At 49.7% G+C, this 24096-nt stretch overlaps 1 protein-coding gene across 3 annotated transcripts in view; it reads right to left on the reverse strand.

Annotated features, from left to right (window-relative positions):
• Nucleotides 1-859: 859 nt before the first annotated feature.
• The window catches only part of LOC142464863 (solute carrier family 2, facilitated glucose transporter member 9-like), a 32844-nt gene continuing 9607 nt past the window's right edge, over nucleotides 860-24096 (reverse strand). Inside the window, exons 3-11 of one of the 3 annotated variants that reach the window (XM_075568492.1) lie at nucleotides 22219-22343; nucleotides 21944-22073; nucleotides 19725-19873; nucleotides 18664-18851; nucleotides 18169-18279; nucleotides 16339-16440; nucleotides 15710-15785; nucleotides 3628-3755; nucleotides 860-2180 (exon numbers count right to left, since the gene is read on the reverse strand). In XM_075568492.1, the coding sequence (XP_075424607.1) occupies nucleotides 1974-2180; nucleotides 3628-3755; nucleotides 15710-15785; nucleotides 16339-16440; nucleotides 18169-18279; nucleotides 18664-18851; nucleotides 19725-19873; nucleotides 21944-22073; nucleotides 22219-22343 (1216 nt within the window). In that variant the 3' untranslated portion in view covers nucleotides 860-1973. The remainder of the gene's footprint in view (nucleotides 2181-3627; nucleotides 3756-15709; nucleotides 15786-16338; nucleotides 16441-18168; nucleotides 18280-18663; nucleotides 18852-19724; nucleotides 19874-21943; nucleotides 22074-22218; nucleotides 22344-24096) is intronic. The other 2 variants (XM_075568493.1, XM_075568491.1) reach the window with 2 other exon arrangements.

The raw sequence follows: 24096 nt of genomic DNA on the forward strand, positions 1-24096 counted from the left end.
GTCTAATATTTGCACAGGCCTGTCTGTACCTGTCAGACATGCCCGCCCCAAGCATGGCACTGCTATCTGAGAGCCAACAAGGGCAGCCAGCCATCCTGTGTTCACACCCAAGGGCAGAGGTTTCCAACCTTTTTTTGGCTATGGTGGAACCCTATACAGGCATACCCCGCATTAACGTACGCAATGGGACCGGAGCATGTATGTAAAGCGAAAATGTACTGAAACACTCTCTTTTTTCCGCTTATTGATGCATGTATTGTACTGCAATCGTCATATACGTGCATAACTGATGTAAATAACGCATTTGTAACAGGCTCTATAGTCTCCCCGCTTGCTCACAGCTTCGGTACAGGTAGGGAGCTGGTATAGCAGTTCAGGACGTGCTGACAGGCGTGTGTACTTAAAGTGAGTGTCCTTAAACTGGGGTATGCCTGTAATTATAGTTGTAAACCAACCCTCTCTAATAGCGCGTGGGAGATCAGATGCATTGTAAGGAACCCCAACCCTCTCTAATAGCGCGTCTGAGATCAGATGCATTGTAAGGAAACCCAAGCCTCTCTAAAAGTGCGTCTGAGATCAGATGCATTGTAAGGAACCCCAATCCTCTCTAATAGAGCGTCTGAGATCAGATGCATTGTAAGGAACCCCAACACTCACTAATAACGCGTCTGATTTCAGATGCATTGTGAGGAACCCCAACCCTCTCTAATAGCACGTCTGAGATCAGATGCATTGTAAGGAACCCCAACCCTCTCTAATAGCGCGTCTGAGATCAGATGCATTGTAAGGAACCCCAACCCTCTCTAATAGCGCGTCTGAGATCAGATGCATTGTAAGGAAACCCAAGCCTCTCTAAAAGTGCGTCTGAGATCAGTTGCATTGTAAGGAACCCCAACCCTCTCTAATAGCACGTCTGAGATCAGATGCATTGTAAGGAACCCCAACCCTCTCCTATAGCGCGTCTGAGATCAGATACATTGTAAGGAACCCCCCAACCCTCTCTAATAGCGTGTCTGAGATCAGATGCATTGTAAGGAACCCCAACACTCTCTAATAGCGCGTCTGAGATCAGATGCATTGTAAATTCTTCTGTATTTGGTACAATTTTCAAATGACCTGAAAATGGAACGAAACCCTTTAGTGGATTCCACCGGATTCTTAGGAAACCTGGTTGAAAAAACAGTGACTTAGGGTGATATTCTTTATGGGACCATCCCCATATCGTGAAGTTACTCATTGTAAAGCTTGTCACATACACAACGTACGCTAGAAAGAAACATTCAATTTACATTACAAGTGTACATCAAATAAAAGTGTATATATAGGATACAGGGACAGTATATCAGACAGACAGGTGTATATCAGAGGCAGGTGTATATCAGACGACACAGGTGTATATCAGAGTCATGTGTATATCAGACAGACACAGGTGTTTATCAGACAGACAGGTGTATATCAGACAGACAGGTGTATATCAGAAGCATATGTATATCAGACAGACACAGGTGTATATCATATACCATCACATATCTGCAAACCCCCAAAGGCGATTCATTAAGGCAGAGCAGCTTTCTCCCTGTGATGTGATTTATTTGGCACACGGAGTTAGAGATTTGGTTGTGGGAATAGCTGGAAGGTGAAGGCGTTCCTGATTTGATACTGGGCAGGTTGCGGACAGTCGCAGTGTAAGAAAGGCTCTGCTGTCCGCAGAACCTCGGGTCAGGGGTCACGGATTGCACATGGGGCGCTGTGGGGAGGATTACAACATGATATGAAATAACTGAAAGAAACCCAACTACAGTAGGTGTTGCAATGAGACAGGGAAATAGCAGCCCTGAGATCTGGCTGAGTCTTCTCTTTCAGTATGCAGCGGGCGAGTTTAAATGTCCCAACCGAAAAACCTGGACTGGGAGCTCTGTATATGGGACCTGGATCAGGTTGAGAACCTGCAGGGGGGTGTCATTGTCCAGAGATCAGAGCTTGGTGGAGGCCACGTGTCTCTGTGGTGGGCTCCCTGAGGTCACCAGGCCGTGTCTCCCCCTGAAGTCGAACTTGTTGAATTCTTCACTGATCTCCAGCCAGGATTTTCCCTTCGTCTCCGGGAGGAAGAAGAACAGAAATATCCCAGACGAAGCGATGAAACCGATGAAGACGAGGAAGCAGAAGGGACCCAGACTGGCCTAGAGAGACACAGGGCAGAGTCACACCCGCCCGGCAGTCAGACCCGCCCGGCAGAGTCAGACCCGCCCGGCAGTCACACCCGCCCAGCAGAGTCTCACCCGCCCGGCAGAGTCACACCCGCCCGGCAGAGTCTCACCCGCCCGGCAGAGTCCCGCCCGGCAGAGCCACACCCGCCCGGTAGAGTCACACCCGCCCGGCAGAGTCACACCCGCCCAGCAGAGTCACACCCGCCCGGCAGAGTCACACCCGCCCGGCAGAGTCACACCCGCCCGGCAGAGTCACACCTGCCCGGCAGTCACACCCGCCCGGCAGAGTCACACTCACCCGGCAGTCACACCCGCCCGGCAGAGTCCCACCCGCCCGGCAGAGTCACACTCACCCGGCAGAGTCCCACCCGCCCGGCAGAGTCACACTCACCCGGCAGAGTCCCACCCGCCCGGCAGAGTCACACTCACCCGGCAGAGTCACACTCACCCGGCAGAGTCACACTCACCTGGCAGAGTCACACCCACCCAGCAGGCACCCATAAGTACACCAACCACACACACCTAACATACAGCACCCTCATCCACCAGACACACCTAACATACAGCACCCTCATCCACCAGACACACCTAACGCACAGCACCCTCATCCACCAGACACACCTAACATACAGCACCCTCATCCACCAGACACACCTAACGCAGAGCACCCTCATCCACCAGACACACCTAACATACAGCACCCTCATCCACCAGACACACCTAACGCACAGCACCCTCATCCACCAGACACACCTAACATACAGCACCCTCATCCACCAGACACACCTAACGCACAGCACCCTCATCCACCAGACACACCTAACATACAGCACCCTCATCCACCAGACACACCTAAAATACAGCACCCTCATCCACCAGACACACCTAACGCACAGCATCCTCATCTACCACACACCTAACGCACATCATCCTCACCCACCACACTCACCTCTAACACACAGCATCCTCACGCACAACACACAGCATCCTCACGCACAACACACAGCATCCTCACGCACAACACACAACATCCTCACGCACAACACACAGCATCCTCACGCACAACACACAACATCCTCACACACAATCCTCAAGCACAACACACAGCATCCTCACACACAACACACAACATCCTCACGCACAACACACAATCCTCACGCACAACACACAACATCCTCAAACACACCTAATGCACAGCATCCTCACCCACCACACTCACGACTAACACACCTAATGCACAGTATCCTCACCCACCACATAAACCTCTAACACACCTAACGCACAACTTCATCGCGCACGACACACACACCTCTAACACACCGAACACAAAGAATCCTCATGCACAACACACACACCTTTAACACACCAAACGCATAGCATCCTCGCGCACGACACACACACCTCTCTCCCGATCTCTCACCTCCACGTAGGGGAAGATCATGCCAATGATAAACAGCCCGATCCAGTTAATTAATCCCACAACGATGAACGCTGCAGCTCGGGTCTCCGGAGAAAACATTTCCAGGCTGATAGTTATGGTGACAGCACCTACAGGGACAGGGGACAATGTGACACCCTGCGCAGGGAGAGGGGACAATGTGACACCCTGCGCAGGGAGAGGGGACAATGTGACAGCACCTACAGAGACAGGGGACAATGTGACACCCTGCGCAGGGAGAGGGGACAATGTGACACCCTGCGCAGGGAGAGGGGACAATGTGACAGCACCTACAGGGACAGGGGACAATGTGACACCCTGCGCAGGGAGAGGGGACAATGTGACAGCACCTACAGGGACAGGGGACAATGCGACACCCTGCGCAGGGAGAAGGGACAATGTGACACCCTGTGCAGGAAGAGGGGACAATGTAACACCCTGCGCAGGGAGAGGGGACAATGTGAAAGCACCTACAGGGACAGGGGACAATGTGACACCCTGCGCAGGGAGAGGGGACAATGTGACACCCTGCGCAGGGAGAGGGGACAATGTGACACCCTGCGCAGGGAGAGGGGACAATGTGACACCCTGCGCAGGGAGAGGGGACAATGTGACACCCTGCGCAGGGAGAGGGGACAATGTGACACCCTGCGCAGGGAGATGGGACAATGTGACAGCATCTACAGGGAGAGGGGACAATGTGACACCCTGCGCAGGGAGAGGGGACAATGTGACACCCTGCCCTGGGAGAGGGGACAATGTGACACCAAGCGCAGGGAGAGGGGACAATGTGACACCCTTTGCAGGGAGAGGGGACAATGTGACAATCTGTGCAGAGAGAGGGGACAATGTGACACCCTGTGCAGGGAGAGGGGACAATGTGACACCCTGTGCAGGGAGAGGGGACAATGTGACACCCTGCGCTGGGAGAGGGGACAATGTGACAGCACCTACAGGCCCTCTCCTTGATAAAGGCAATCTATTTGCCGAAACGTTGGACCTTTGGTGGCACAATAAACTGCACCTTTAGTAAGACCGTGTGCCTGCTTCCATTCCTTTGCCCACAGCACCTACAGGGACAGGGGACAATGTGACACCCTGCGCAGGGAGAGGGGACAATGTGACACCCTGCACAGGGAGAGGGGACAATGTGACACCCTGCGCAGGGAGAGGGGACAATGTGACACCCTGCGCAGGGAGAGGGGACAATGTGACACCCTGCGCAGGGAGAGGGGACAATGTGACAGCATCTACAGGGAGAGGGGACAATGTGACACCCTGCGCAGGGAGAGGGGAAAATGTGACACCCTGCCCTGGGAGAGGGGACAATGTGACACCAAGCGCAGGGAGAGGGGACAATGTGACACCCTTTGCAGGGAGAGGGGACAATGTGACACCCTGTGCAGGGAGAGGGGACAATGTGACACCCTGTGCAGGGAGAGGGGACAATATGACACCCTGTGCAGGGAGAGGGGACAATGTGACACCCTGTGCAGGGAGAGGGGACAATGTGACACCCTGTGCAGGGAGAGGGGACAATGTGACACCCTGTGCAGGGAGAGGGGACAATGTGACACCCTGTGCAGGGAGAGGGGACACTGTGACACACTGTGCAGGGAGAGGGGACAATGTGACACCCTGTGCAGGAGAGGGGACTGTGACAGGGTGAAGTCAACCCCTATCAGTTATGCCTGGGAGACATATGTCTGAGTGCTTCATCCAGCACTCATAAGGGTTAACTCAGGTGGAAGCTAGGTAATCAGGATGTAAGCTGACCCCTGAGAAGCAGCAAGGTATAAAATGATGTTGTTACTGGCAGTAGCTGCCTGCCCTAGACCAGAGCACATGGCTATATGTGCTGCTAGCCAGACGGATACATCAAGCTAACTACTGCAACCAAAGTAAGAGACTTGTTCATTTGTTTTTCCTGACTGCTTAAAAGACACTCACGGTTTGGTTATGGTTTAGCCAGCCAGCCTGCTAGATAGGCCTGGTGTGTTAGTCAGTCCTCCCAATGTGGAGTAGGATTTGTTTTGTTTAAAGGGACAGTGTACCTGCATGTTATGTATGCTGTGGAGAAATAAAGCCACTGAACGTTTTCATTATCCTGAAACTATACGCGTGGACTGTTCCCTGACCTCGGCTACAGGCCGTCCTGCCACAGGTGGTGTCAGAAGTGGGATGTCGGACGGCCCCTGTATCTGAAGGGCCATACAGAAAGAAAGAAAATGGAGACAATTTTTTCTCAGTTTCTTGAGCAACAGCTCCAGCTAGCAGAGAAGCAAGCTGAACATCAAGCTCAGCAAGATGAGCAACAGGCCCGGCGAGAGGAAAAGCTACTCCAACTGCTGGCCGAAGGCCCAGCCCCAGTCAGACCAGGGATTCCAAATAACCCACCGATGATGCTGCCTAAAATGAAGCCAACTGACGACCCAGAGGCATTTTGTCCTCACTTTTGAATGGGTAGCCACGGCTGGACAGTTGAACGCTGGGTAACGACTCTGGCTCCACTCCTCATAGGAGAAGCTCAGGCAGCCTATCAAGCTCTTCCAGCAGACGAGGCCATGGACTATCAGCAACTAAAGGCTGCTATTCTGGATCGCCTAGGCCTTACTCCAGAGACCTACCATCAGCGGTTCCGGACAGTCAAATATACAAACAGAGACAGACCCCGGGTCGTAGCCCACCGCTAAGTAGACTTATGTACCAGGTGGATACAACCGGAGAAGCATACCAAGGCAGAGATCTTTGAACAGTTTGTGCTCGAGCAGTTCATACAGATACTGCCCCCCTCCTCCCGCTCCTGGGTAAAAAGACACGCTGCATTTTCCCTGGATTCAGCGGTCCGCTTGGTGGAAAACTTCCTTGGCGACGACACCCAACAGGATAGCTGGGAACGGTCCGTGCAAACACCAGTTGCTTCCGGTGATGCCAGAGGCAGGCGAGCAGACAATCGAGGGGTCTACAACCCGCCAGCTCGGGAGGTCCAGTTTACCTGATCGGAAGACCCTTTCCCCTCTCGGAGGGTTCCTGGTACAAACTCCCACAGAGACGCCCGTCCCGGGTCCGTGGCCATTGGATCACTCAAGGGAGCCCGCCACCCACAGTATTTCCCGAGAACCTGGACTTCCGTCACCCAGCCGGTGGAGAGGATACCTCCACCAACCAGAAAGGAGGATCCCATCCAACAGCGGAGAGGTCCAAACACCGAGCCCCGTCGAGAGCTTCCACTGACGACCGAGTTTGCGGACTCAGGAGATGATGAGATGGACTGTTCATATGGCAAAACCCCTGCCACAGCTTCTCTCCGAGGGGACCACAATCCATGGTTAGTCCCAGCATCTTTGGAGGGGAAAATAGTAAAAGCCATGCTGGACTCGGGATCTGGAAAAACCCTGATCCTAGAGGGCCTAATTCCAAGCAACAGACTATCCTATGACTCTCCTTGGAATATCGAATGTATCCATGGGGATACAAAGAGATACCCGACCGCGAACGTTCTACTGCGTATCAAGGATCAAGAGGCTAGCCTACCAGTGGGAGTTGCTCTCTGAATACCTGCTCCTGTTCTACTTGGCCGAGACTGGCCCTACTTCGAAACATTGTTGGCCCCTACTCCTACGGAGCCTACTTCTCTGGTTCCGGAGAAGCCCGGAGACTTGTTTCCTTTTCCCCCAGAGATTTTTCCCCGTAGACACCACGTCCCAAAGACACGTAAACAGAGACGTGCGGAAAAAGAGGACTGGTTAAGAAAGGCTGGGACTCTTGGTAACATTAGTCAGCCCAAAAGACTGCAGGTCATGGCCGGAGATGACCAGGGTGGGGAACAGATAGATACGGGAATTTTGCCAGACCTGGATCTTCCTGACTTCCGTCAGAGGCAGAGGGAAGACCCAGCTCTGGCTAGACAATATGAGAAGGTGGTACAGGTCAACAACAAGATAATGGATGAACAAGGTGTAAGAGTGTTTCCACATTTTGAACTGTTAAAAGACATTCTATATCGTGTGAATAAGGTTACACAATCAGGGGAGGTCATTCGACAGATGCTAGTCCCTAAAGGGTTGATTAAAACAGTGTTTACCCTAGCCCATACTCTCCCATGGGGTGGTCATTTGGGCAGAGATAAGACCACGGACCGCATCTCGTCCCGGTTTTACTGGCCAGGCATACATGGTGACATCATGAAACTATGTGAGACATGTCCTGAATGCCAGTTAACTAGCCAAAAAGGACAGAAGCCGGCTCCCTTGGTCCCTCTGCCCTTGGTAGCCGTCCCATTCGAGAAAATTGGGGTAGATCTGGTCGGACCTTTAGAACCCTCTGCGAAGGGACATAAATTTATACTCGTTGTAGATTATGCCACCAGATATCCTGAGGCCTTCCCTCTGAGATCAGCCACTGCTAAACAGGTTGCTAACAGGCTGTTAGAACTGTTCTCTAGGGTAGGACTGCCCCAAGTAATGTTAACTGACCAGGGAACAAATTTCATGGCAAAGTTAATGCAGGATGTCCTGAAGTTATTGGAGGTAAAATCCGTCAGGACCTCAGTCTACCATCCTCAGACTGATGGATTGGTAGAGAGGTTTAACCGTACTTTAAAAACCATGCTTAGAAAGTTTGTGGACACTGAAAAGCGAGCTTGGGATGAACTTCTCCCTTTCCTGTTGTTTGCGGTACGAGAAGTTCCCCAATCATCCACAGGCTTCTCCCCGTTTGAGCTCCTATATGGACGCCAACCTCGGGGTATTCTCGACCTACTGAAGGAATCCTGGGAGGAGGAGTCCTCCCCCTCCAAGAATACCCTTCAGTATGTCATGGACCTTAGAAACCGCCTAGACATGATAGGTCGGTTTGCTCAGGAAAACCTCCAATCTGCTCAAGAACATCAAGAAAGGCAGTACAACCAAAATGCTCGCTTGAGGGTCTTCCAACCTGGGGACCAAGTGATGCTACTACTACCGACATTAGAGAGTAAACTCCTTGCGAAGTGGCAGGGTCCTTTCCAAGTTCTCCGCCGCACCGGGGAGGTGAACTATGAGATCTCTCAACCAGGGTCCAGGAAGGGTAAACAAATCTACCACGTAAACCTCCTGAAACCCTGGAAAACGATGAGATCGCTGTTCATCCACCCTAGGGAAGGAGAGACGGATTTGGGTCCACAGCTTCCAAAGGGTAGTACGTACAATGACCATCAGGTTCCCATGGGAGGGCAGTTAACAACGGAACAAAGGTCAGACCTACTTGATGTATGTGACCAGTTCCCAGATGTTTTTTCTGAACTGCCAGGGCAGACTGATTTAGTGTCCCATAGGATTGAGACAGAACCTGGCGTAAAAGTACGGTCCCGTCCCTATAGATTGCCAGAGGGCCGAAAAGACCTGGTACAGAGGGAGATAATAGACATGTTGGAATTGGGCGTTGTCGAGGAGTCCCACAGCGAATGGTGTAGCCCTATAGTGTTGGTCCCTAAACCAGATGGGAAGGTGAGGTTTTGCGTGGATCTGCGAAAGGTAAATGCTGTATCCAGATTTGATGCATATCCAATGCCTAGGGTGGATGAATTGCTTGACTCGCTTGGTAAAGCAGAGTATATCTCCACCCTAGATCTCACGAAAGGATATTGGCAGATACCTCTAGCGGAAGAATCCAAATGCAAAACTGCCTTCGCCACCCCTCTCGGTTTATACCAATTCGTCACTATGCCATTTGGGTTACATGGGGCTCCAGCCACGTTCCAAAGATTAATGGACAAGGTACTACGTCCCCATAGGGCATATGCTGTGGCCTACTTGGATGACATTGTCATCTATAGCAGACACTGGCAGCCTCATATAAAAAGGTTAAGGGCAGTCCTAACGTCCTTAAGAGAAGCAGGGGTCACTGCAAATCCCAAAAAATGTGCCCTGGGTAAATCCACTACAAAATACTTGGGCTATGCCGTTGGGGGAGGGATAGTAAGGCCACTAGCTAGCAAGGTGGCCGCCATAACGGAAATCCCCACACCACAGACAAAGACACAGGTCCGCTCCCTTTTGGGGTTAGCAGGGTATTACAGGCGGTTTATCCCCAATTTTTCAGAAATTTCTGCACCCCTAACAGATCTGACAAAAAAGAGTGCCCCGAGTTGGGAGTGCCAAGACGCCTTTGACATGCTAAAAAAGTGCCTGTCAGAGGGCCCCGCTCTTCGGAGCCCAGATTTTAAAGAGCCCTTCATCATCCAGACGGATGCCTCAGAGGTAGGACTGGGAGCAGTGCTATCCCAGCAATTTGATGGGGTTGAACACCCCATACTGTTCATCAGCCGGAAGCTGTTCCCAAGAGAAGTGAGGTATTCCGTCATTGAGAAGGAGTGCTTCGCTGTAAAATGGGCAATTGAGGCCTTGAGACATTATGTCACCGGAGTACACTTCACCCTGGTCACTGACAATGCGCCCTTGAAGTGGTTAAACACCATGAAGGACACAAACTCAAGGTTGATCAGGTGGTACATGGCCCTCCAACCCTTCTCTTTTGATATTCAGCATAGACCTGGAAAGGACCATGGAAATGCTGATTTTTTGTCAAGAGAAGGAGTGGAGGGTCGGGCTTCAGCCGTGTGGGACACTAGACACACACAAACAGGGGAGGTATGTGACAGTGTGAAGTCAACCCCTATCAGTTATGCCTGGGAGACATATGTCTGAGTGCTTCATCCAGCACTCATAAGGGTTAACTCAGGTGGAAGCTAGGTAATCAGGATGTAAGCTGACCCCTGAGAAGCAGCAAGGTATAAGATGATGTTGTTACTGGCAGTAGCTGCCTGCCCTAGACCAGAGCACATGGCTATATGTGCTGCTAGCTTATTTCGTACTGTCGCTCCTGTGTTCCAGAAGCCTCGCTGTTGATGCAACCATTGTACGATGTCTTAACAACAAATCCCTTCCAGATGACCCCAGAGGCTTCCAAGAATTTCACTGTTCTCAAACAGGTAATATCCTAGGCCCCTGCCTTGGGCCTCCCAGACTATGATTTACCCTTCAAGCTTTTCGTATCAGAACGAATTGGACATGCAACTGGAGTGTTAACACAGCCACACGCTGGCTGATGTCGACCTATTGGTTATTACTCCAGCCGTCTCGACGCTGTGGCTCGTGGTGGACCGTCCTGTCTTCGTGCTGTCTTTGCTGCTCAAGCACTGCTGGATAAAACTTCGGATATCGTTCTAGGGCATGACCTCATTCTCCTGGCACCACATGACATTGCTGCTATTCTCAATCAGACACAGCCAAAACATCTGTCCACTGCCAGACACCTCAGGTTACAATGCTCGCTTCTCATTCCAGATAATGTCACACTTCTCCTGTGCCAAGTGCTTAACCCCTCCACTCTTCTTCCACTTCGCGAGGGGGGAGATGTGCAGGGACATGAACAAGAACAAAGCACAGCTGGAGCCGACCCACCCCATGATTGCTTCGAACTCATGAAGCTAGAAACAGCTCATCTGCCCACGGTGAGTGAAACGCCGATACAGAACCCAGATCTAATCCTGTTTGTGGATGGTTCTCGATATGCTGATCAACAAGGCACCTACCATACGGGTTATGCTGTCACCACAGACTCTGTGGTCCTACTGGCAAGCACACTACCATCAACAGCATCTGCACAAGAGGCCGAACTACAAGCTCTCACTGCAGCGTGTAAACTGGCAGAAGGACACACGGCGAATATCTACACTGACTCTAGATATGCCTTTGGTGTAGCACACAATTTTGGCGTCATTTGGCAAACCAGGGGATTTCTGACAGCAGCAGGAACACCAGTGAAACACAGCTCAGCCATATAAGCTCTGATGGACACCCTACTCCCTCCAAGCCATGTGGCCATCCTAAAGGTAAAAGCCCATGGGAAACTGAACACAGAAGAAGCCAGAGGAAACCATCTGGCGGATGCCGCGGCAAAACAAGCTGCCAGCGGGATACGAGAAGTGGGAGATCGAGTGGACACGACAAGGATGGTTCCGTTAATGCAGAACCTCCCAGTGAATCGAGAATATCTGAAGAAGTTGCAAGAATCTGCAACAAAGGAAGAAAAGGAAAGCTGGAAGAAAAGAGGTGCATCACCCCAAGAAGGAATTTACGAGTACAAAAAGAAACTTTGTCTGCCACGGGCACTGTATCCTGCTGTGGTACAATGGGCACATGGAGCAGCACATCTCTCGAAGACTGTTATGAATGCACTGATCGACAAATACTATGTGGAATTACCCCAATGACTAGTAATTTCTGCAAATCATGTACAATTTGTGCAAAGTGTAACCCAGGACGTGTGGAAAAACCACCGCAGAAACACCTTGCAAGGCCCTTATACCCTTTCCAGCGTATAAAGATTGACCATATTCAGATGCCATAGTTGGGCCGTTTTGAATATGCTTTAGTAATTGTAGATGTTTTCAGGATGGCCAGAAGCCTATCCTGTCACCAATCTCACTGCAAAAACAACAGCAAAAAAACTCCTGACAGAGGTGGTTTGTAGATATGGGGTACCTGAAGTAATAGAAAGCGACCAAGGCCCCGCTTTCACTGCTACGTTAGCTAAAGAAATTTGGTCCGCGCTAGGGACCACCCTTGCTTTCCACACCCCATACCATCCCCAGAGTAGCGGAAAGGTAGAAAGAATGAATGGCACACTGAAAACTAGAATGTTAAAAATGGCCCAGGAAACAAATATGCCCTGGCCAGATAGTCTACCCATTGCTTTGTTCAGTGTTCGATACACCCCACGAGGGGAACATGCTCTATCCCCATTTGAGATACTGTTTGGTACTGCCCCCAAACTTGGTTGTTACTACCCACAGCAGTTACAAATGCAGTCTGATGTTTTGACCAGATATGTAACTGCCCTAGCGCAAGAACTAACCAATATACATGGCCGAGTGTTTTCTTCTATTCCAGATCCAGATCTAGATACCGGGACTCATAGACTCGTGCCCGGAGACTGGGTACTCGTGAAGAAATTTGTAAGGGAACACTCCCTAGAGCCCAGATATGATGGTCCTTTCCAAGTTCTGTTGACCACAGCCACATCAGTCAAAATAGCTGGCAAGAACACCTGGATACACGCCTCTCATTGCAAGAAGGTTCCAGCTCCCAAAGAGGACACCTCAGAAGGAAAATGATTCTATATGATTCTATATGCCCTTTGCTTGTTGGGTTTGGGAGGGGCACAAGAGGTTGCTATCACCCAACATGAAGGGGCAGTCACGTTTTGGTATAATTCATCCAATACTCATGTAGCTACCTTCTCCTTTCATTATTGTAATATAGTCAGCTGCCCCTCAACTCCTTGGCAATGTACTATATACGGCACGTCCACTTATGTATGTGTAACGGATTCCTACTGGGGACAGGAATGTGATTACTGGGAAGCAGTAGGATGGAACACGGGAACAGATTGGGGATACCGACCACAAAATGGCCTAGCAAGGAAAGACAAGAATGGCAAGTCTCTAATTAGTCGGATGGCCTTGCTAAAAACCGGTACATGTCTAGTCAGTGGTAAGACGGGTAAAATAATGAAACTCACACTAACTTTAGAAAACCCTAGCCCCGGGGACGCTGGTGTATATGTTCTAGGGACCTGGATAAAAGGAGGTACAAGGGGGGCTTACGGGAAGTTCAAAATACAGGACTTGTATAATTCCAAAGATTGGCAGATGTCAAACCCAAAAACCCCAGAGCCAGAGAAAACCCCCCTTAAACCACATTTCCATACATTGGAAAACATGGTGGCAATAGCTAACCCCACATTTGAGGATACTATGGCCACGGAAACTGGATTCTCTGACACCAATTTGTGGCTTGAATGGATGCGATATAGTGCAAACAGTCATAATAGATCCAATTGTTATGTCTGTGATAGTGCTAGACCCCATTTGGGCACAGTGCCCCTCAATATATCCCAGAGGACAATGAAGACTGTTTCCTCAGTTTATTCACCAACACCTCCACGGACCACACCTCCTGTGAAGTTTGGAAAAAAGAATACGCTATAATCACAGAGGCCTGGGGAAGGTATTACAATATACCAGGGGAACTACACCTGTTATGCTAACCACGGCCATAAAGGTAGATTTAAAGCCAGGGACCAGGTTAAAGCGGGATTTGAATCTCTGATTCCCATAGTTACCATCAATAAAAACGTTGATTGGATTAATTATGTGTATTACAACCAACAACGGTTTGTCAATTACACCAGAGATGCATTACAAGGTATTGCGGACCAATGAGCTCCAACATCTTATATGACCTTCCAGAATAGAATGGCTTTAGATATGATTCTAGCCGAGAAGGGAGGTGTTTGCAAGATGATTGAGGGTACGGGAACCTGTTGCACCTACAGTCCCGATAACACCGGCCCCAATGGTAAAGTCACATTAGCCATTAAGAAATTAGAAGAACTGTCAGTTGAACTCAAGAGGAATTCCGGGATTACTGACCCATGGGACCAGTATTTTGGTTGGCTAACGGGGTGGCAAAAGATTCTTGCCCAAATAGGCATCGCAATAGTTATTATTTTTGTCTTGCTTGGGATTATTGTCTGCTGTGTTCTCCCATGTTTTAAAAAGCTCATGACCAAAGCTGTTGACAATAGCACTCCTACCTTTCTTCTGCAGTCAGACAATAATACTCCATCCTTGGAAGATGGTCCATATACTCCGTTACAGTCCCTCCCAGTTAAGTACAATAGTATAAACCCATAGGGACAGCATCTGACTTCCTTATGTGCAAAGTCTGTGGCAAGGGGGGTCATGGACAAGCCATGACTCGTCTAACGTACAGCACAAAAGAGTTCCCAGGCACATCTGGACAGATGAGTTAGTATACCTATAGGGACAGACTCAGAAATAGTTATTTCAAGGGGGGGCTGTGATGGATTGGATAAAATGCCTATTTCTTCATCTGTAATGTGTACGTCGCTATGCCTATGATCCTTACTCAAAATGGCTACCGCAGCTCCTCCTCCCATCGAGTATGGAAGATGGCGCCCAACCCGGAACTACACCCAAAGCTGATGTGTCCACTAAACAATAACAAGACCATACAAGGACATGACCTAACAAGAACCAATGAGACACTGACATGTATTTGCACACAACCCTTAGATAAGATAGCCACTTTTTGCATACAATCTCTCCCCTGAGCCCCTATATAAGAAAACGCGGGCTGTAACAATAAAGGAAGCATTATCATTCTGAACTTAGTGTCAGTGTGATTCTTCTCGTGCATGCACTACCTACATAGGAAACAATTTGGACGGAGACAGATACTCTGCAGACGCTTGGTCTGATCTAACACAATGTGACACCCTGTGCAGGGAGAGGGGACAATGTGACACCCTGCGCAGGGAGAGGGGACACTGTGACACCCTGTGCAGGGAGAGGGGACACTGTGACACACTGTGCAGGGAGAGGGGACACTGTGACACCCTGTGCAGGGAGAGGGGAAACTGTGACACGCTGCGCAGGGAGGTGACAATGTGACACCCTGCGCAGGGAGAGGGGACACTGTGACACACTGTGCAGGGAGAGGGGACACTGTGACACCCTGTGCAGGGAGAGGGGACACTGTGACACCCTGCCCTGGGAGAGGGGACACTGTGACACCCTGTGCAGGGAGAGGGGACAATGTGACACCCTGCGCAGGGAGAGGGGACAATGTGACACCCTGTGCAGGGAGAGGGGACACTGTGACACACTGTGCAGGGAGAGGGGACACTGTGACACCCTGTGCAGAGAGAGGGGACACTGTGACACGCTGCGCAGGGAGGTGACAATGTGACGCCCTGCGCAGGGAGAGGTGACAATGTGACACCCTGCCCTGGGAGAGGGGACAATGTGACACCCTGTGCCGGGAGAGGTGACAATGTGACACCCTGCCCTGGGAGAGGGGACAATGTGACACCCTGCGCAGGGAGAGGGGACAGTGTACTAGTCCATACGGGGATGTGTCACTGGTCCCTCTAGCACGGAAGGTGAAGCTGGCAGAGAAGCACGCTCACATCCGGCAGGTCACCGATCGCTCACCTGGTCCAGTCCCAAAAGATAGAGAAAACAGGAAGATGAGCAGGACGCTGCAGTGAGGCATCCAGGTGTACCTGTCCTGGGGAGGGAGGGTAATGTGAGCGAGACCTGGCCAGACGTACGGCTGGGGATGGACATCTCGGGGGGGGGTTATTGGGGTTCTCTGTCCATGTCTATCCTGGTGCATCTCACGGTGGGATTGCGCCGGCTCCCCCGCACTATGTAACCCCTTTTCCTTCCTGCCCTGTTTCTCCTTGCAAATTAAAAAAAAGAAATAAAGTCTCCCTCCCCTCCTCCTTCTCCAGCACTTGTTCCAGGACAGGAGGTAAGGGTCAAGCTAGGTCAAATCAGTCTCCCCCTCATAAAACTCTGTACTTTGTCTCCGTCTTTCACACTTGCAGGTGATAAAAGAAACGGCGGTGAAAATGCCGGATTTAGGCTTCTGCATTAGAGCCTCAGGTTGTTCTGGGTAATGATGCAAAGCGACAGCTCCCCGCTCCGACTGGAGAGTCTCCCGGAAGGAAGCGTCAGCTCCCGCGTCTCTGCTCGCGGTGACACGGACCTGGCCCGACAAGGAGCTGCAAAGATCGTCTGCAAAGTGACCGGCGTTTAGTACACGGAGTGACCGTTACCTGCAGGGAGACGGTGACAGTGAGGAGGCCCAGCACCAGAACCATGAACCCGTATCCTGCCAGCAGCAGGAGCCGTCTCCCGAAGTGATCGACGATCAGGCTCTGCGGACAAGGAGGGGAATTGTGTGTATGTGTACACACACACAGATACACACGCACACACTCTGCAGAGCATCTCACACCTTAACCATTGTTGAAATAAGGTGCAGCGGTTAAATAAAGTGGTAGTTACATGAACAGTTGACATCAAGTAAAATGTAATTAATGAGGATTTATTTGAAGGATCAGCATTATTACGATTCCCAACGGGACCTTTTACAGGATCTTGAAAAAGGTCCAATTTGGGATAGTAACGTCGATCCTGCAAATAAATCCTCATTAATTACGTTTTACCTGGACTGTGTTTGTTCATGGGTATGTATGTATGTATGTATGTATGTATGTATGTATATATATATATATATATATATATATATATATATATATATGCAAATATAACTGTATGCTCATCTGCATGTCTTAGGCAGGTCTGCAACCCCGCCTTTCCCCATTATCACCCAGCATACAGCACTTCCACTGCAGCAAGGGATTCTGGGAAATGACATGCAAATGAGCACACAGTGTCACTTTTTGCCTCAATAACCATTTTTAACATGGTTCCCTATAAGCTTAAGCTTGCTACATGGTCACAGCTTTGAGCACAGCCAGGGTTAAGGTGCATACCCAGAAAAACACCCACAGACAGCCGTTTCGACCTTGATGGGTCTCATCAGTGTGGGGTTGATTTTACTGGGAATGCAAGAAAGGCTATGGGATAGGCTAAACCATAATACTGAGTTAAGTTATGGTGAGTAAAAAAGGGGAGGGGGGGCATGTATATGTGTGGGGGGGGAGAGGTGGGAGATATAGAAGGGGGGTCTCGCACGGCCGCTGACACTGGGTGGGGGGGGGGCGCTGAAGGGGTAATAATAGTGTGTGTGTGTCCCGCTGACTGTAGTGGCGCCGGGGGAGGGGGGCGGGGTGAAAGCGCGGGAGACACGGGGAAAGGAGGTGCGCGCGGGTGCTGCTAACACTGTGAGCCCCGCTAATGTAGGTAACACCCCCCCTACGTGTGTGTGTGTGTGTCCCTGTGTGTCCTTTGGCCCGTCACTCCGCCTCAGGCCAATGAGAGGTGTGCGGGGGCGGGCGGGCCAAGGGACCAATGAGATTGCCGCTAGGGACGCAGACATACAGTGCTTTCAGAAATATATAGTAGATTTATAAAATATTTTACCAGGAAGTAATACATTGAGAGTTACCTCTCGTTTTCAAGTATGTCCTGGGCACAGAGTAAAACAAATAATACATGGTTACAAGTACAGTTACATAAATGAGCATTATATACAAGACATTGCGTGCACAGTTAAAGAAAATATATATTATGAGCGTATGAAACAGTTACAGACCAGGTTAAAATGTGAGACAGCCTTAGATTTGAAAGAACTTAAACTGGTGGTGGATGTGAGAGTCTCTGCTAAATTTTTCCTATATTTCTATTTACAGTATATTGATCATGTATTGTTATCATAACGCTGTGGCCAGGACATACCTGAAAACGGGAGGTAACTCTCAGTGTATTACTTCCTGGTAAAACATTTCATACATACATTGTTTGGGGCAATACTATCATAGAAGACAGTCCCGTGGCTTTGCAGGACGTTGCTTTTCCTAGATAAACCAGGTTCAGTTGTTGTGCTCTTTGCAGCAGGAAATGGGGAGAGAGCTGGAACACCATTGAAGAGACAGAAGTGACAGTGACAGAATTCGGCCTTTTCCTGGACAGAGACTTACACACAGAATCGCAGCGAGGGTCTCACAGACGCCCACCCCCACCGTTATATATGGAATTTGTGTGAGGTGGAAGCCGGCAGCTTCAAACACATCGGAGGCATAGAAATAAATCTGTAACGGAGGAGGAGAAGATTAATAACCGAACATGGCTCTGCACACAAAAATATATATACACATATACAAATATATGTGTATATATATATATATATATGTATATATATATATATATGTGTGTATATATATATATATATATATATATATATATATATATATATATATATATACACAGCATGTGGAGCAGTATACATCTAACATGCAGGGCTATATATATACAAATCAGAGTCATTATTAATCTATACCATGCGCTGCTCTGCCACTGGGCCATTGTCTGACCGCAATCAGGCATATAGTGACCCCAGACATTATAAAGTGAGGGGAGGGGGGGGGGGTGTACACTCTCTCCCTGGAGGTTCGCAGGTGGAGGGGGTCTCTCACCGCGTTGATCCCGCACAGCTGCAGAGCGATCCCCATGGAGACGAGCGTGTAAAGCTGCCAGCGCAGGGTACGGTCCCGCAGCAGCCCCAGGACACCCTGACTCCGGCCACCCCTGCGGGCGGCGTGTTCCCCCATCATCTCCTCGGTGTGTGCCTGGTGGTCTCTCTCCCCCCACAGCTGATTCAGGGCTGGAGAGGGATGGGAAGAAGAATAAGCAGCGGCACTGCGTAAAGTAAAGAGGTTTCTTTCCTGGATCAGGGGGTCTTCCTTCTCTAGCAGAAACTCCAATGTGGCACTTTGCCTGCTATGGATATATTGTACTGCATCCAGGGGAGGAAGTCCCCTTCAAGTATCCCTTGTTATTCCTATTGTAAGGAGAAGGGGCGGCTCAGTGAGTAAAGACACTGACTGGCACTGAGTTTGAAGCAGGGGAACCTGGTTCGATTCCTGGTGTCACTTTATCTCCCTGTGCCTCAGGCACCACAAACATCGATTGTAAGCTCCACGGGGCAGGAACATGTGCCTGCAAAATGTCTCTGTAAAGCGCTACGTAAAACTAGCAGTGCTATATAAGAACATGCTATTATTATTATTAGTATTGTACATTACAATGAGCTGTTTAAAACTGGTAACTGGAGATAGCCAGCAAGTGTGTGAGTTAGACATCATGGAGTAGGCTTTCATTTTCTGCTTTGGTTTTCACTTAAAGTGACAGTGTGCCTGAATTATATTGTCTGTCATTGTTATGAAGCATAACCCACTGAAGGTTAAGGACGGAGATCCTCAAATATATATATCCGTTTAAGTTGCAGTCCCCATACTGGGACGGAATAAAAACAGGCAGAAGCCTGAATGATCCAATATTGTGCTAAGTGTTCTCTTTGTTAACCCAAGAAGACGGTGTCATAAAGAGCCCGGACAGACGGTAGTGCTATGTATGGGAGCCGTTTGTTACAATATATATATATATATATCATTTCCTTTTGACACACACACTCTGGCAGTGTAAGAGCACAAGTCAGTGGAGGAGCGCAGAGCTGCAGCAGTCATCTGTACAGTACCTCTCATGTATCCATCCTTGTCCCCACGCTGCATCAGGAGGTAGGGTGGGGACTCTGGGAAGAAAGGCAGGGTAACCAGCTGGGCCAGTGCCCAGATCCCGCTCATAGCCAGGAGCACGGGCCAGCAGGACACCGTCCCCAAGACCTCACTGTGTGAGAGCAAGGGCATCAGTCATGTCTGTGACAGGGCACAAAACACAGGGGACTCTGGGGGTGTCCTGTGATGTGACAGTGATATGATAATATGACAGAGATATGATAATATGACACTATGATATGATAATATGGCAGATATAATAATATGACAGTGATATGATAATATGACTGATATGATAATGATATGATAATATGACTGATATGATAATATGATAATTATATGATAATATGACTGATATGATAATATGACTGATATGATAATGATATGATAATATGACAATGATATGATAATATGATAATGATATGATAATATGACAATGATATGATAATGATATGATAATATGATAATGATATGATAATATGACTGATATGATGAGATGATATGATAATATGACAATGATATGATAATATGACTGATATGACTGTAAAGGGTATTCCCCCAGCCCCAATCGCAGATAGAGTGCATATGAGGGAGAACCTATATGTTACCAGGTGTGGTGCAATATACCTGTTAGGCTCACAGCTGGTCTGAGCCTCCGCCAGTGAGAGCCTGGGGTGAATCCTCTGGAACGATCTTACTTACAGCGCCTCCACCTGTGTAGGATTCTAGGAGTGTAGAAGGTTCCCTATACAGGACCCACATATAGTAACCACATACACAGGAGTATAAGTATAACAGTTTACTATATGAAGAATCAAACATAAAACAATACACAACAATATATGGCGGCCACCTTCTGCCTTTAGATGGTGGCTATACCCTTGCACCCCCTTCCCAACCCAGTGTCCAGAGAGTCCAAGCCCACCCAAGTGTGTGAACAGGCCTGTCACATGTGAGGAGCGAGGTAAAGTTGGTGCACGTTTGGAAGGGTGTAAATACCTGCCCAGGTGCCCCTGCACCTGGGTGCCTTCGCAAAGGGCCTAACGGATCCACTTGGTCCAGCGCTGATCTGTACCTCCGCGTGGGATGGGGTCCAGCCGGACGTCCCACCGTAAGGACAGTCTCTGGATCAGCAACACAGCATACAGGAACATGCAGCAGGCACTATCACTGGGTCCCTGCACTAAGGAACTGCAGCAGGGCCTATCACTAAGTCCCTGCCTAGCACACAGTTGAAGGGGCACAGGGTCCTTACCTAAGGGCCTGTCCCTATGAACACCCACCATCACAAGTGGGGAATCAGGGCTTCAACTCTCGCCCGGGGTACTTCTGGCCGAGGGCAGAAGCTCGCTGCTCTCTGCCCCCCTTCCTTCCCCCACTGTCTCCTCAGTCTGACTGACTTCCAGCACATTGCCCATACAATGTATCCTTCTCCAGCAGGAGAAGCTGCAAACACTATTTGCTGTCTGGCTGCATGTGAACTGGGTTAAAGGGCAGTCCCCAGAGGCTGCTGGGAGTTGTAGTCCGTTATGGCCCTCTTTAACATTGGGGCCGCGTGCGCGCTGTGCAATGGCCGCCGCTACTCTCCATGGAGCCTGTGCAACACTGTAATGGCCGCCGCATCGCCCTAACTGCGCATGCGCGATTTCTAGGGGTCCATGCACTACGGAGTGCCTCTTGTGCTAGTTCTCCCACACCAAAATGGCCGCCGCATCGCGTCTGCGCATGCGTGAGCCAAAAGACGATGGCGACGCCCTGCTTCGGACGCCGCCGGGCGCCCCCGCAGCAGCCCCCACCCTGGTGGAGGTAAGCGAGAGGGACCGGAATGACCGGGGAGCCAGAGGGGACCTGGCTACATGACAATTATATGATAATGATATGATAATATGACAATGATATGATAATGATATGATAATATGACAATGATATGATAATGATATGATAATATGACTGATATGCCAATATGATAATGATCTGACAGTGATAGGATAATGTGACAGTGATATGATAATGATATGATAATATGACAATAATATAATAATATGACAGTGATATGCCAATATGATAATGATATGACAGTGACTTGATGATGATCTGACAGCGATAGGATGATGTGACAGGGTTCTATGACAAGACATGTTCATGACATGACAGTGATATTGATAATTCGTTGCTCACCCACCTGAGCCCGAATATCTGACCAAACAGTTTTCCGGCTACCACAAAGATGGCGACGCTGGTGTTGGTGAAACCGCGCAGGCTCTTAGGTGCGATTTCACTGGCGTACTGAGCGTGGAGGTTGAGGCCGAACCCTGCAGGATGGAACCTAATCTGAAGGGTTAAAGGTCACAGAACAACCACGAAACTTAGCAGCCTGCAGCTGCAAAAGGGGGCCTGCAATGTGCAGCCCTCCGTATGGAGCAAGGGTGAGGATCTGGTGAGCTTAAAGGGGCTTACCTGCGTTGATGCCAAAAAGGAGTCGGCCAATCAGAATCATCTCAAAGGACTTGGACACCTCACTGCAGCCAATTAGCAGAGCCGCTACCAAGGGTATCAGGTCACTGCAGAGCTGGCTTCTTTTTCTGCAATGTGGCACAGGCCAGGAAATAGTTAATCACTTATGTCTCAGACTCTCCTGGTGTGTCCAGAACATGGTGTCGTCATGTGACACAGACACAAGGACAGGGACAGGAGAGAAGGCGTCTGTGAGACAATCCCACAGCTGTTTTATTATTCTCATTCTATAGCACAGTGTTGGGAAATGTGATATACGTAAACGGCCCCGCATATTTAGCCCTCGAGCCATTAAAAGGTCCGCACATTACCTACATACAGCTCAACCCCGTTATAACGCGATCCGTTACAGCGCGAATCCGCTTATAACGCGATGCGAGCGCGGCCCCCAATTTTCGTATTTATGAATACTTGACAACATGATTATTGGTGTCGGAAATACTGTTTTGTACAATGCATACAATTGTACATTATTTCTAACGCGATGCGATTCCCAAGCACAGCGTTATAATGGGGTTGAGCTGTATATACATACGGTGAACAAGCAGAAGGGACGTTGCAGCCGCAGCTGGGAGCTTCCCCCCTCCAGTCAGCTTCCTAATGCCGGTGCACTGATAAATACTGTCCCGCTCCTCCCCTTACATTGGGAAATAGTGACCAAGTGAGGAGAGGGCAGTACAGTATATATACGCACAGGAGAGGAGCGGGCAGTACTGTATATATCAGCACAGGAGCGGGCAGTACTGTATATATCAGCACAGGAGCGGGCAGTACTGTATGTATCAGCGCAGGAGAGGAGCGGGCAGTAAGTACTGTATGTATCAGCGCAGGAGAGGAGCGGGCAGTACTGTATTTATCAGCGCAGGAGAGGAGCGGGCAGTACTGTATTTATCAGCGCAGGAGAGGAGCGGGCAGTACTGTATGTATCAGCGCAGGAGAGGAGCGGGCAGTACTGTATGTATCAGCGCAGGAGAGGAGCGGGCAGTACTTTATTTATCAGCGCAGGAGAGGAGCGGGCAGTACTGTATTTATCAGTACAGAAGAGGATCGGGCAGTACTGTATTTATCAGCGCAGGAGAGGAGCGGGCAGTACTGTATGTATCAGCGCAGGAGAGGAGCGGGCAGTACTGTATGTATCAGCGCAGGAGAGGAGCAGTACTGTATTTATCAGCACAGGAGCGGGCAGTACTGTATTTATCAGCACAGGAGAGGAGCGGCCAGTACTGTATTTATCAGCACAGGAGAGGAGCAGGCAGTACTGTATTTATTAGCGCAGGAGAGGAGCGGGCAGTACTGTAATTATCAGCGCAGGAGAGGAGCGGGCAGTACTGTATATATCAGCGCAGTGGAGGAGCGGGCAGTACTGTATATATCAGCGCAGGAGAGGAGTGGGCAGTACTGTATTTATCAGCGCAGGAGAGGAGCGGGCAGTACTGTATGTATCAGCGCAGGAGAGGAGCGGGCAGTACTGTATTTATCAGTGCAGGAGCGGGCAGTACTGTATGTATCAGCGCAGGAGAGGAGCGGGCAGTACTGTATTTATCAGTGCAGGAGCGGGCAGTACTGTATTTATCAGTGCAGGAGAGGAGCGGGCAGTACTGTATTTATCAGTGCAGGAGAGGAGCGGGCAGTACTGTATGTATCAGCGCAGGAGAGGAGCGGGCAGTACTGTATGTATCAGCGCAGGAGAGGAGCGGGCAGTACTGTATGTATCAGCACAGGAGAGGAGCGGGCAGTACTGTATATATCAGCACAGGAGAGGGCAGTACTGTACTTTGGGGTTATACATGAAGTCAATCGGATTTTCCATTCTAAATCTAA

Source organism: Ascaphus truei, chromosome 13 (assembly GCF_040206685.1).
Source record: "Ascaphus truei isolate aAscTru1 chromosome 13, aAscTru1.hap1, whole genome shotgun sequence".
Taxonomy (NCBI): Eukaryota; Metazoa; Chordata; class Amphibia; order Anura; family Ascaphidae; genus Ascaphus; species Ascaphus truei.